The sequence below is a fragment of the Nesoenas mayeri genome, assembly GCF_963082525.1.
Source record: "Nesoenas mayeri genome assembly, chromosome: 30".
NCBI classification, from domain to species: domain Eukaryota; kingdom Metazoa; phylum Chordata; class Aves; order Columbiformes; family Columbidae; genus Nesoenas; species Nesoenas mayeri.
In genome coordinates, this window is record NC_137564.1 from 418,957 (window position 1) to 431,169 (window position 12,213).

At 54.7% G+C, this 12,213-nt stretch overlaps 1 protein-coding gene across 9 annotated transcripts in view; it reads left to right on the forward strand.

Moving 5' to 3' along the window:
* Nucleotides 1-10,683, forward strand: part of PIP5K1A (phosphatidylinositol-4-phosphate 5-kinase type 1 alpha) — a 33,661-nt gene extending 22,978 nt beyond the window's left edge. For 3 of the 9 annotated variants that reach the window (XM_080361029.1, XM_080361025.1, XM_080361027.1), the window contains 13 exons: nt 35-165; nt 275-392; nt 1,551-1,703; nt 2,130-2,429; nt 2,588-2,793; nt 4,441-4,524; nt 4,756-4,804; nt 4,982-5,066; nt 5,306-5,443; nt 5,688-5,817; nt 6,613-6,693; nt 7,129-7,213; nt 8,634-10,683. In XM_080361029.1, the coding sequence (XP_080217155.1) occupies nt 35-165; nt 275-392; nt 1,551-1,703; nt 2,130-2,429; nt 2,588-2,793; nt 4,441-4,524; nt 4,756-4,804; nt 4,982-5,066; nt 5,306-5,443; nt 5,688-5,817; nt 6,613-6,693; nt 7,129-7,213; nt 8,634-8,636 (1,563 nt within the window). In that variant the 3' untranslated portion in view covers nt 8,637-10,683. Of the gene's footprint in view, nt 1-34; nt 166-274; nt 393-1,550; nt 1,704-2,129; nt 2,430-2,587; nt 2,794-4,440; nt 4,525-4,755; nt 4,805-4,981; nt 5,067-5,305; nt 5,444-5,687; nt 5,818-6,612; nt 6,694-7,105; nt 7,214-8,633 lie in introns of all 9 variants that reach the window. The other 6 variants (XR_013923420.1, XR_013923421.1, XR_013923422.1 and 3 more) reach the window with 6 other exon arrangements.
* Nucleotides 10,684-12,213: the final 1,530 nt, after the last annotated feature.

The window sequence follows — 12,213 nt, forward strand, 5'->3', positions numbered from 1 at the left end:
CGCAGTGTCTGATTCGTTTTCTCTGCCCCTCCAGACGACGTCGTCTGCCTTGAAAGGCGCCATCCAGCTGGGCATCACACACACCGTTGGCAGCTTGAGCACCAAACCTGAACGAGACGTTCTCATGCAAGATTTCTACGTAGTAGAAAGTATTTTCTTCCCCAGGTCGGTGCTTTGATAGCGTCAGTGTGTCCTTTTTGGGTGTTTGCTTTTTAGGGCAGTTTCTTAAATGTTTCAAATCCAAATACCCGTGTGTTCGTCTCCCCTTGAGCAGTGAAGGGAGCAACCTGACCCCAGCTCATCACTACAACGACTTTCGGTTCAAAACTTACGCTCCAGTGGCCTTTCGCTATTTCCGGGAGCTCTTTGGCATCCGACCAGACGATTACTTGGTGAGTGGGCGGCTGGAGCAGGTTTGTTGGAGCTGTGGGGAGCTATGGGGCCCTGTGGCCGACTCTGTAAGCACCGTGGCGATGCCATACGGGACCTTGGGATTTCCCTCTGTTAATGTTTAAAAGGAAGAGCCTTCGTGCTCAAGTTTCCTGCTGCACCTCTGAGAGAGCAGCGTAGGGGAAAGGGAGCTGGGGGTCTTGGGGACAGCAGGGTGACCATGAGCCAGCACTGGGCCCTTGTGGCCAGGAAGCCAATGGGACCTGGGGTGGGTTAGAAGGGGGTGGTCAGTAGGTCAGAGAGGTTCTCCTGCCCCTCTGCTCTGCCCTTGAATTAAAGGGTTTAGTTCAGATACTATAAGGATACGCTTGGGGAACATATATACATATATATATATTATATAATATATACAGCCATAGCACCCTGAGAACGGCCCATCTCATCTGATCTGGGAAGCTAAGCAGGGTCGGGCCCGGTCAGTACTTGGATGGGAGACCAGCTGGGAACAGCGGGTGCTGTGGGCTGAGCCAGCACTGGGCCCTTGTGGCCAGGAAGCCAATGGGACCTGGAGGGGGTTAGAAGGGGGTGGTCAGTAGGTCAGAGAGGTTCTCCTGCCCCTCTGCTCTGCCCTGGGGAGACCACACCTGGAATCTTGTGTCCAGTTGTGGCTCCTCAGCTCCAGCAGGACAGGGAACTGCTGGAGAGAGTCCAGCGCAGCCACCAAGATGCTAGAGGGAGTGGAGCATCTCCCGTGTGAGGAAAGGCTGAGGGAGCTGGGGCTCTGGAGCTGGACAAGAGGAGCCTGAGGGGGGACTCATTGCTGGGGCTCAAGATGGCAAGGGGCAGTGTCAGGAGGATGGAGCCAGGCTCTGCTGGTGACAACCAGGGACAGGACAAGGGGCAATGGGTGCAAAGTGCAACACAGGAGGTTCCGCTGGCAGATGAGAAGCAACTTGTTGGGGTGAGGGTGGCAGAGCCTGGCCCAGGCTGCCCAGGGAGGGTGTGGAGTCTCCTTCTCTGCAGACATTCCAACCCACCTGGACACCTTCCTGTGTAACCTCAGCTGGGTGTTCCTGCTCTGGGGGGATTGCACTGGATGAGCTTTCCAGGGCCCTTCAACCCCTGACATCCTGTGATTCTGTGTTTCTTGTCCTCCTCAGTACTCGCTCTGCAATGAGCCGCTCATTGAGCTTTCAAACTCCGGAGCCAGCGGGTCCCTCTTTTACGTGTCCAGCGACGATGAGTTTATCATCAAGACGGTTCAGCACAAAGAGGCCGAGTTCTTACAGAAGCTGCTGCCCGGCTACTACATGGTGAGTGGCTTGGGGGAGCATTTCTTTGCGAGTTGGGGAATGATCCCCTAAACATAAGAGAGATACCCCAAGCATGAGAGATGTTGCTGCACACCGCTCAGTAGATGTGAGCGGAGCTTTGAGCAGATTTAAAAAGGCGACCCACAAGCTGTTCCTTTGCTCTGAAGCAGTTTGGCTTCTGTGTGAATGAACAGCAAACTCTTTCCTTCCTATGAAGTTTCTCAGCTTTGCAAAGAGGTCATTAACAACACCCCTATGTTCCCCACGTTCACCTGCCCTTGTCTTTTAGTTTCTTTGGCAATGGCTTTGACTCTCTGCCAGCTCTGTTCCCATATAGAAGCACAGGAAGGGACAAATAACTCCTCTAATTAGCATGTGTATAACCAGAATGGCTTTCAAGGTATTTGCTCATCTTTGACGTTTCAGAATTTGAACCAGAACCCCAGAACGCTGCTGCCAAAGTTTTACGGCTTGTACTGCGTCCAGGCCGGAGGCAAAAACATTCGCATCGTCGTGATGAACAACCTCCTGCCGCGCTCCGTCAAAATGCACCTGAAATACGACCTGAAGGGCTCCACCTACAAGCGCCGAGCGTCCCCGAAGGAGCGAGATAAGGTCTTCCCAACATACAAAGACTTGGATTTTATGCAGGACATCCCCGACGGCCTCTTCTTGGACTCTGACATGTACAACGCTCTGTGCAAAACGTTACAAAGAGACTGTTTGGTAAGTGGAGTGTTGGTTTATATATTTTCTGCGCCTTTCCTATGAAAAGGCGATGGCGCCGACTTCGCTTGGGGTGTTTTGGTGGCAAAAACGCTGCCGACGCTTCTGTTTCCCCGGGTTCGCGGTACTGACCGAACCTTTGCTGACTCTGTGCCCAGGTCCTTCAGAGCTTCAAGATCATGGATTACAGCTTGCTGGTCGCCATCCACAACATGGACCTGGCGCAGAGGGAGCACGCGATGGCAGACGGGACGTCCCAAGCCGACATGCGCCGACCCGCCGCCCAGAAGGCCCTTTACTCCACGGCCATGGAATCCATCCAAGGAGAGGCCCGGCGAGGCGGCACCATAGAAACCGACGACCAGTAAGTGTGTCGTTGCTGTTCCCAGTGACATACTGGGAGGAGCGAGGGGTACAACCCAAGCTTAGCTAATGGAGGCTTAATTTAATCGCATACTGGGCAATACAGAATTGCCGTCACTGGGCAGAAGGGTCTTAATATCAACTCTTATGCTTTTATCTTTGATTTCCCGTCTTTCGTCTACAATTTTCTCACCTTCCAGGTGGGATTTGAGAGTTCTCTGCCCACCAGTTCTTGGCAGCTTCAGCTCGTTCCATCCACCTCTAAGAAATGTAGCTAGAGCTTTGTTAGGTCAGGCTTAACAACCCATCCAGTCTATCTGCAGTAGCTGCTCTTTACAGCTGCTCAGTCTCTTCTTGTGCGTGAGTTGGGATCAATCCTCATCACAGTATCACAGTATGTTTGGGATTGGAAGGGACCTCAAAAGCTCATCCAGTCCAATCCCCCCATGGAGCAGGAACGCGCAGGTGAGGTCACACAGGAACATGTCCAGGTGGGTTTTGAATGTCTGCAGAGAAGGAGACTCCACAACCCCCCTGGGCAGCCTGTTCCAGGCTCTGCCACCCTCACTGAGAAGAAGTTTCTTCTCAAATTTAAGTGGGACCTCTTGTGTTCCAGCTTGATCCCGTTACCCCTTGTCCTATCATTGTTTGCACCGAGAAGAGCCTGGCTCCATCCTCGTGGCACTCACCCTTTATGTATTTATAAACATTAATAAGGTCACCACTCAGTCTCCTCTTCTCCAAACTAAAGAGCCCCAGCTCCCTCAGCCTTTCTTCATAAGGGAGGTGCTCCACTCCCTTAATCATCTTTATTGCCCTGCACTGGACTCTCTCCAGCAGTTCCCTGTCCTGCTGGAGCTGAGGGGCCACAACTGGACACAAGATTCCAGATGTGGTCTCCCCAGGGCACAGCAGAGGGGCAGGAGAACCTCTCTGACCTACTGACCACCCCCTTCTAACCCACCCCAGGTCCCATTGGCTTCCTGGCCACAAGGGCACAGTGCTGGCTCATGGTCACCCTGCTGTCCCCAGGACCCCCAGCTCCCTTTCCCCTACACTGCTCTCTAATACGTAATTTCCCAACCTATACTGGAACCTGGGGTTGTTCTGCTCACATTCAAGACTCTACACTTGCCCTTGTTCTATTTCATCACATTTCTCCCTGCCCAGCTCTCCAGCTTGTCCAGGTCTCTGATGGCAGCACAGCTTCCAGTGTCACCCACTCCTCCCAGCTCGGTGTCACCAGCAAACTCGCTGACAGTCACTCTATTCCCTCGTCTAAATCGTTAATGAATATATTGAATAATACTGGCCCCAGTACTGCCCCTGAGGCACTGTACTGGATACTGGCCTCCAACTGGACTCCGCACCATTGACCACCACTCTCTGGGTTCTCTCCTTAAGCCAGTTTGCAGCCCACCTCACTACTCTATTGTCTCATCTTCAATAAAATTGTCCCGTGGAGGGAGAAAGGGCTCGACTCTCATGTTGAGCTGTTGTGCCGCAAAAGCATTTCGCTCCGGCTCATCCTCCTCAATTTGCTGAGCAGAAAGTGCCTCTCGCACGTTGATGCTTGTTGGTGACTTCGTGTAACACCTGTGGGGTGTGTGAACACCCCGCTTCAGCGTCAGCCCCTCTTTTCTCGCAGGATGGGAGGGATCCCGGCCCGCAACGCCAAGGGGGAGAGGCTGCTGCTCTACATCGGCATCATCGACGTGCTGCAGTCCTACAGGTAGGGACGGTTTTATAACATCTGCGTCTCGCCAGAGGGTAAAGACCCTTTCCCAGCGTTGTCTGCCCTTGCTTGGCCTGCAAGAAATCGCTAACGCACAAATAATTCATTTATAAGAGGTTACATGTGTCAAGTCCCTGTTGAATATTGCGAGTTAACCACCCTCATTAACTTTGCCGGCGAAACTCTTGGGGTGAAAATCATTCTTAATTAATTCTTCCCCTTGGTCAGATTCGTCAAGAAGCTGGAGCACTCTTGGAAGGCGCTTGTGCACGATGGGGTAAGTATAAAATTAGCCCTATTTTCAGCTGTTTAGCCATAAAAGCGGATTATTTTTAAACTGTTCCTGCTGCCTGTGCTCCTTGTGGGCGCAATATCCTGGATTTCTGAGACGTGTGTGTTTCTGCTTGTATATACATAAGATTGAAACGCTGCTGTCTGTCCCTTGGTCTCGCAGGACACCGTATCCGTGCACAGGCCCAGCTTCTACGCCGAGAGGTTCCAACGGTTCATGTGCAACACGGTGTTCAAGAAAATACCACGTAAGTACCACGGTGCGATCGCCCTGGTTTCTGCTTTGCTCACAGGAGCTTTGGGAAGTCTGTCCTGCTGCGTCACCCCTTCCTCCTCTATTCTTTCCTCGTAGATATGACCTTAGTGGGTGAACATTGTTCCTTTGGGGCTCTGTCAGCGGGAAGTTGCTGCGTTGGGTGTTTTGCTCCTTCCTTGAATGGGTTAGAAAAACGCTTTATGTGGGTTTATATTTCCTTGTGTCCTTCAGTAAAGCCGTCGCCTTCAAAGAAGAGCCGATCCGGCACCGCGGTTCCGCGGCGGAGCTGCCAGGGGGGACTTCCTTCCCAATTGCACATGGCGTGCGAGACGAAAGCACAAGTGACCGCCGAGGCGGACGTGGAGCAAGGTTGGTGCTTGGAGAAGTTAATTCTTCACCTTGTATTTGTCTAATGGAAACTCGCTGCCTCCTGAGGCGCCTCCACCGTGTTTTGTGGGCCTATTTTCTGGGGTCGGGCGTGCGAGAAGCCAAAAGCTCATGCCGCCAAACGCCCTTAAGCCGGAGAGCCGCGTTTAGGGCTGGTTCTTAGGTGTCTTGATGTCTCCGCGATCCCGCTTGTGCCGCTGACCGAACGGTCTGTGCTTCCGCTCAGGTTCCCACCTCGGTCGCCCAGATCTGCTGCCCAGGACGCTGCCGGTAGACGAAGCCAACAGCGATTCCATCGCCACCACCCTGTCCACCTCCTCCCTGGGCAGCGGAGGCCTCAACTCCCCCGCAAACAGGTGAGGTTCCCCCTGTTTGGCGCTTTCCCGACCCACGGGAGGACTTTGTGCTGCGTCCTGGGTGTCCGCATGCTCGCAGACGTCGAGTATTTAGTGGCGTTGAGCAAGTTCAGCGCCGTGGGCTCGAGCATGTGCGAGGGGAGCGTCGCGTCGCCGTTCTGCGCGCGGTTCTTTGCAGGCGACGCGCTTTTGCACCTTCCGCTTGGCCTGTGTGGCGTCCCGGCGTGTTCTGTATTTAACGGCTTTGTCCTGGAGCCGAGGTGTTGGTGCTAATTCAAGTGTTGCTGCCCGAGTGTACGTGAAGAGCGTTAACGTGGCGATGGATGACGCTGCAAACGACCTTCCCGCTGCTCGTTTCCAAGGCTTGAGCTCTCTTGTGATTTACCCATCGCGTTGGCGCTGAGCTCCTGGGGACGCGAGCCCGCAGGGATGGTTTTTGGTGTGATTCTAAGCGTCCTAAAGCTGCATGGAGAGCCTGGGGGCTGCCTGCGAGTGTCTCAGTTATCACCCAAGGAGGAGCTGTGGGCAGAGGACGATCCCTTTGGTAGAAGTTGTCCCGAGGTGTTAATTTCTTCACCTGGAAGAGCTGGGAAGCCGCTTTCCCCACCGCTGCGGTGTCTGCGCTCTCCTGAGCTGCACGACACCGCGCGGTTGGAATTAACGCCTCTTCCTCCCTCTGTAACGCACGGAAACTTCTCGCTGGGGCTCCTAAACCAGAGCTGCTCCTCCCGCATGCCCGAGCCGTCCCTTTCGCTTGCTTAACCGCCGGGTTTCTCTCCTCCCGTCTCTGCGTAGGTCGGTGGGCGTGCAAGTGCACAAAGCTGACAGCTCGGCCAAGGATGTGCCTAGAACAGCCTCCGGCACCTTCACGCCGAGGTGAGGGAGGGATTGAGCGCAAGCAGCGAGCAAGTCGCGGGCTGGTGGAGTTTTCAAGCGCATATTCCGTGTCCCGCTGTTGGGATGCAGCCGCTTTTTGGAGCTCGGAGGGTTTGGAAAAGCTTTTCCAGGGGCTTTTTCAACCGAGGATGCTCCTGTTTGGAAAGGCTCCGTGAGCTCTAGCGCTTTGTGGTTTTGTTGTGTTCACCCAGGATCATTTTCTATGTTGATGAGGTGCTTGGAGACTTCGCTGCTGCTTGGCTGGATTAAAGAGCCTCATTTGGACCGGGGCGGGGGGATGATTTTCCAGTGGTGTTTTGGGTTCCTGGCCCAGCAGGGATGGTGTTTGTGGCTCATTATTAACCCCGCAGACGGGACTTATCGACAGCTCACTTTAAAAACTGCTTTACAGGTCTCCCTCTTCTGTTTCCCCAGCGGCTCCCCAGGACCGTCCCTCCCCGAGCGCCCCGCGGAGCTGACGGAGCAGCTGGAGGAGCTGCAGGAGACAGAGATCAGTTTTGTGAGTAGTGATGTGGTTTGGAGGTGGAGGGGAAGGGGAAGGTTGAGGGGAAAGGGAAGGGAAGGTTGAGGAGAAAAGGAAGGGAAGGGAAGGTTGAGGAAAAAGGGAAGGAAGGTTGAGAAGGGAAGGAAGGGAAGGTTGAGGAGAAAAGGAAGGGAAGGTTGAGAAGGGAAGGAAGGGAAGGTTGAGAAGGGAAGGAAGGGAAGGTTGAAAAGGGAAGGAAGGTTGAGGAGAAGGGAATGAAGGTTGAGAAGAAAGGGAAGGGAAGGTTGAGGAGAAAGGGAAGAGAAGGTTGAGGAGAAAGGGAAGAGAAGGTTGAGGGGAAAGGGAAGAGAAGGTTGAGGGGAAAGGGGAGGGAAGGTTGAGGGGAAAGGGAAGAGAAGGTTGAGGGGAAAGGGAAGAGAAGGTTGAGGAGAAAGGGAAGGGAAGGTTGAGGGGAAAGGGAAGAGAAGGTTGAGGAGAAAGGGAAGGGAAGGTTGAGGAGAAAGGGAAGGGAAGGTTGAGGGGAAAGGGAAGAGAAGGTTGAGGAGAAAGGGAAGGGAAGGTTGAGGAGAAAGGGAAGGGAAGGTTGAGGAGAAAGGGAAGGGAAGGTTGAGGAGAAAGGGAAGGGAAGGTTGAGGGGAAAGGGAAGAGAAGGTTGAGGAGAAAGGGAAGGGAATGAAGGTTGAGGAGAAAGGGAAGGAAAGAAAGGGAAGGTTGAGAAGGGAAGGGAGGGAAGGTTGAGGAGAAGGGAATGAAGGTTGAGGAGGGAAGGAAGGGAATGTTGAGGAGAAAGGGAAGGGAAGGTTGAGGAGAAAGGGAAGGGAAGGTTGAGAAGAAAGGGAAGGTTGAGGAGAAGGGAAGGGAAGGTTGAGGAGAAGGGAAGGGAAGGTTGAGAAGAAAAGGGAGGGAAGGTTGAGAAGGGAAGGGAAGGGAAGGTTGAGAAGGGAAGGGAAGGGAAGGTTGAGGAGAAAGGGAATGAAGGTTGAGAAGAAAGGGAAGGGAAGGTTGAGGGGAAAGGGAAGGGAAGATTGAGAAGAAAAGGGAGGGAAGGTTGAGAAGGGAAGGGAAGGGAAGGTTGAGGAGAAAGGGAATGAAGGTTGAGAAGAAAGGGAAGGAAAGGTTGAGGAGGGAAGGTTGAGGAGAAAGGGAAGGAAAGGTTGAGGAGAAAGGGAAGGGAAGGTTGAGAAGGGAAGGGAGGGAAGGTTGAGAAGAAAGGGAAGGAACGTTGAGGAGAAAAGGAAGGGAATGTTGAGGAGAAAGGGAAGGTGAGGAGAAAGGGAAGGGAATGTTGAGAAGGGAAGGGAATGAAGGTTGAGAAGAAAGGGAAGGGAAGGTTGAGGAGAAAAGGAAGGGAAGGTTGAGAAGGGAAGGGAAGGTTTAGGGTTCCTCGGGTGAATTCAGACCCTCCCCAGCATCTCCCCCTCTTCTCTCTCCGCAGTGAAGCCACGCAAGCGGATTGTTCTGTGGTCTGTGGAGTCCAACAACCGTTCAGCCCCGTTGCTGATTCATTATATATATATTTAGAGGAAAAGAAAGCAAAAAACAACAAAAAAAACATCTTACCTGGACAGAAACGTCAAGGCTGGCAGGCTGGGCTGCGCTTAGTGGGATTGGTATTAACAAAGGCTGAGCCTTGGACACTGGATGTCACCACCGTGTCCCCGCTGTCCTTCCTTTGCGGCCTGGAGGGAGCGGAGCCGGTGCGAGGAGGAGGAGGAAGAGGAGGAAGAGCTGCTGCTCCGCGTGTGCCGAAACCCTTGGAAAAGGGACCCAAGGTTCCACGGTGCCGCAAACCTCCGGAGAACGTGTGACACAGGCGGAGCCTCCCGCGCCCGGTTTGCGCCAGAGCGCCGGCGGTTCATTTTGTATTTTAAACCCGTTTTTAATGTAAGCGTTTCTCTGAATTCACTCATATCGCTTCTTTTGAGTCCTGCAAGATAGTATTTTTTATTTTTTTTGTAGTAAATAGCATCTTTTTCAGTGTTTTACCATAAAGTATCTCACGTGGGAGGCAGAAGGGAGGCGCACAAGCTCCTCTCCGCCGGCACCGTTTTGGATCCCGGAGGAGAATCAATCGCTCGGAGGATTTTCCACCGTCAGCTTTTGGATTGTTTTGTCCCCCAAATTTTCAACTCCAAGCCCTTCTGTCCCCTCCCCGGCGGGCAGGGGTGGCAGCTCAATGGGGATTTTCGGACGGGCCGCGCTTTTTGTAACCTATTTCTTAAGCAAACGGACCAAACGCCGCCCTCTCCATCCCCTGCGCCCCCCGCTAAACCCGCCCCGTTTTTATAACTCACCCCCGTTTTGATATCTCACCCGTATCGCAGACACCGGTGCTCCCAGCGGCTTGAAATCAAGATTCTGACCCAAAGCAGGTTGGTTTCTGCCTCCTCAAAAGTCCAGGAGTTTGATTTTTAGATGAATTAACGGGCCGGAAGGTGGAGTTGTTGTTGTGGCGCCACCGCGCTCGAGATCTCGGAGCGGACGTCGGACTGATCTTTATTTTCACTAAATGCTTTTTAAAGGAATGAAGTGACTCTTCCCCGTGATCCCGGTGGGTTGAATCCTCCTTTTTATATATATATATATATATATATTAAAAAAAGAAGTAATTTAAAGCTTGCCCTTGCAGCGGTGCGAGGGGTTTCTATACTAATTAGCAATGATTGCTAAGGAAACGAATGTAGTGGCGTAGGGAGGGAGTTTGGTTTTCTAGTTGATGTTTCAGAGCCTCTTCCCACCTTCAACCTTTTAAAGCGGATGCGACGCAAGCGGATATTTTTTTAAGAAAAAGCGATTTTGGTTTGGTTTTTAAGGGTATTTCTTTCCCAAAAGCCCAAGCGGAATGGCCTTTGCTCCGGGCGGCGGATCCCGGGGGTTTATGGAGCGCGTTTCATAGACTTTGGGGTATTTCAAGGGCTCTCCAAACCTTTCGACGCCGACAAACGTCACCCGCGGACCCGTTCCACTTTATAGCTGAACTAACTGTCTATATTAGACACTTTCTTACCTTCCTTCCTCACCTTTAATTGTGGTTTTTGTTATTTTTTATTTACCAGGAGGGAAGAAAACCAAGTCTCCGATTTTTTCGTGATTTAATATTTATGAAGCTGTATTTAAATGTTGTTTTATTTCATTCTTCTTTTTTTTTCCCAGTTACTCGACGAGTAGGGTGGGGGGTGACGTTTCTATCTCGACCTCCGCTTTGTTATTGGGTTTTCGGAACCGCTTCTTTTTGCATGTGAGTGTTTCCAAGCTCCGGGTGACGGGTTTTCCCGTCACCCGAACCGCTCCGAGCCCATCGGGGATGGATCGCGAGCAGCCGCCGTTGTGAGGTCCGGGTGACGGACCCCTCGTGTCGCCGGTGTTGTCACTGTCACGAGGGACAGCCGCAGCGCCGGGTGTCACCGTCGTTCTTTTCTGTGTGAGCGCTCGCGGCCTCGTCCCGCGCTGTCCCTTGGACGCACAATACACGGTGTGCTGCTCAACCCGCCGCTGCCTGCTCTGTCTGGGGACACGGGGACAGGACCCTGGGGAGGGACATGGAGGGGACAGGACCCCTGGGAGGGGACAGGACCGCTGGGAGGGACATGGAGGGGACAGGACCGCTGGGAGGGACATGGAGGGGACAGGACCCTGGGGAGGGACATGGAGGGGACTGGACCCCCGGGAGGGACATGGAGGGGACAGGACCCCTGGGAGGGACATGGGGGCAACAGGACCCCTGGGATGGATAGAGAGGGGACTGGACATGGGGGGACAGGACCCCCCACGAGGGACGTGGAGCGGGGGGAGCAAGACCCCCATGAAGGGGACAGGAGCTCTGGGAGGGACACAGAGGGGACTGGACATGGGGAGACAGGACCCCTGGGAGGGACATGGTGGGGATAGGACATCTGCGAGGGACAGGGAGGGGACAGGACCCCCAGAGAGGGACAGGGAGGGGACAGGACGCCCAGAGAGGGACAGGGAGGGGACAGGACCCCCGTGAGGGACATGTGGGGACAGGACCCCTGGGAAGGACATGGAGGGGACTGGACAGGGGGAGACAGGACCCCGGGGAGTGACATGGTGGGGACAGGACCCCTGGGAGGGACGTTGAGGGGACAGGACCCCTGGGAGGGACATGGAGGGAACAGGACCCCCAGGGAGGGGACAGGAGCCCTGAGTGGGGACATGGAGGGGACAGGACCTCCAGGATGGACAGGGAGGGGACTGGACATGGGGGGACAGGACCCCCCCATGAGGGACATGGAGCGAGGGGAACAAGACCCCCATGGAGGGGACAGGAGCTCTGGGAGGGACACAGAGGGGACTGGACAGGGGGAGATAGGACCCCAGGGAGGGACATGGAGGGGATAGGACCCCTGGGAGGGACGTGGAGGGGATAGGACCCCTGGGAGGGACATGGAGGGGACAGGACCCCCAGGGAGGGGACAGGGAGGGGACTGGACATGGGGGGACAGGACCCCCCAAGAGGGACATGGAGCAGGGGGAACAAGACCCCCATGGAGGGGACAGGAGCTCTGGGAGGGACACAGAGGGGACTGGACACGGGGAGACAGGACCCCTGGGAGGGCCATGGTGGGGATAGGACCCCTGGGAGGGACGTGGAGGGGATAGGACCCCTGGGAGGGACATTGAGGGGACAGGACCCCCAGGGAGGGGACATGGAGGGGACAGGACCCCTGGGAGGGATATGGAGGGGACAGGACCCCCAGGGAGGGGACAGGACCCTTGAGTGGGGACATGGAGGGGACAGGACCTCCAGGATGGACAGGGAGGGGACTGGACATGGGGGGACAGGACCCCCCATGAGGGACATGGAGTGGGGGGACCAAGACCCCCATGGAGGGGACAGGAGCTCTGGGAGGGACACAGAGGGGACTGGACAGGGGGAGACAGGACCCCTGGGAGGGACATGGTGGGGACAGGACCCCTGGGAGGGACGTGGAGGGGACAGGACCCCTGGGAGGGGACAGGACCCCTGGGAGGGACGTGGAGGGGACAGGACCCCT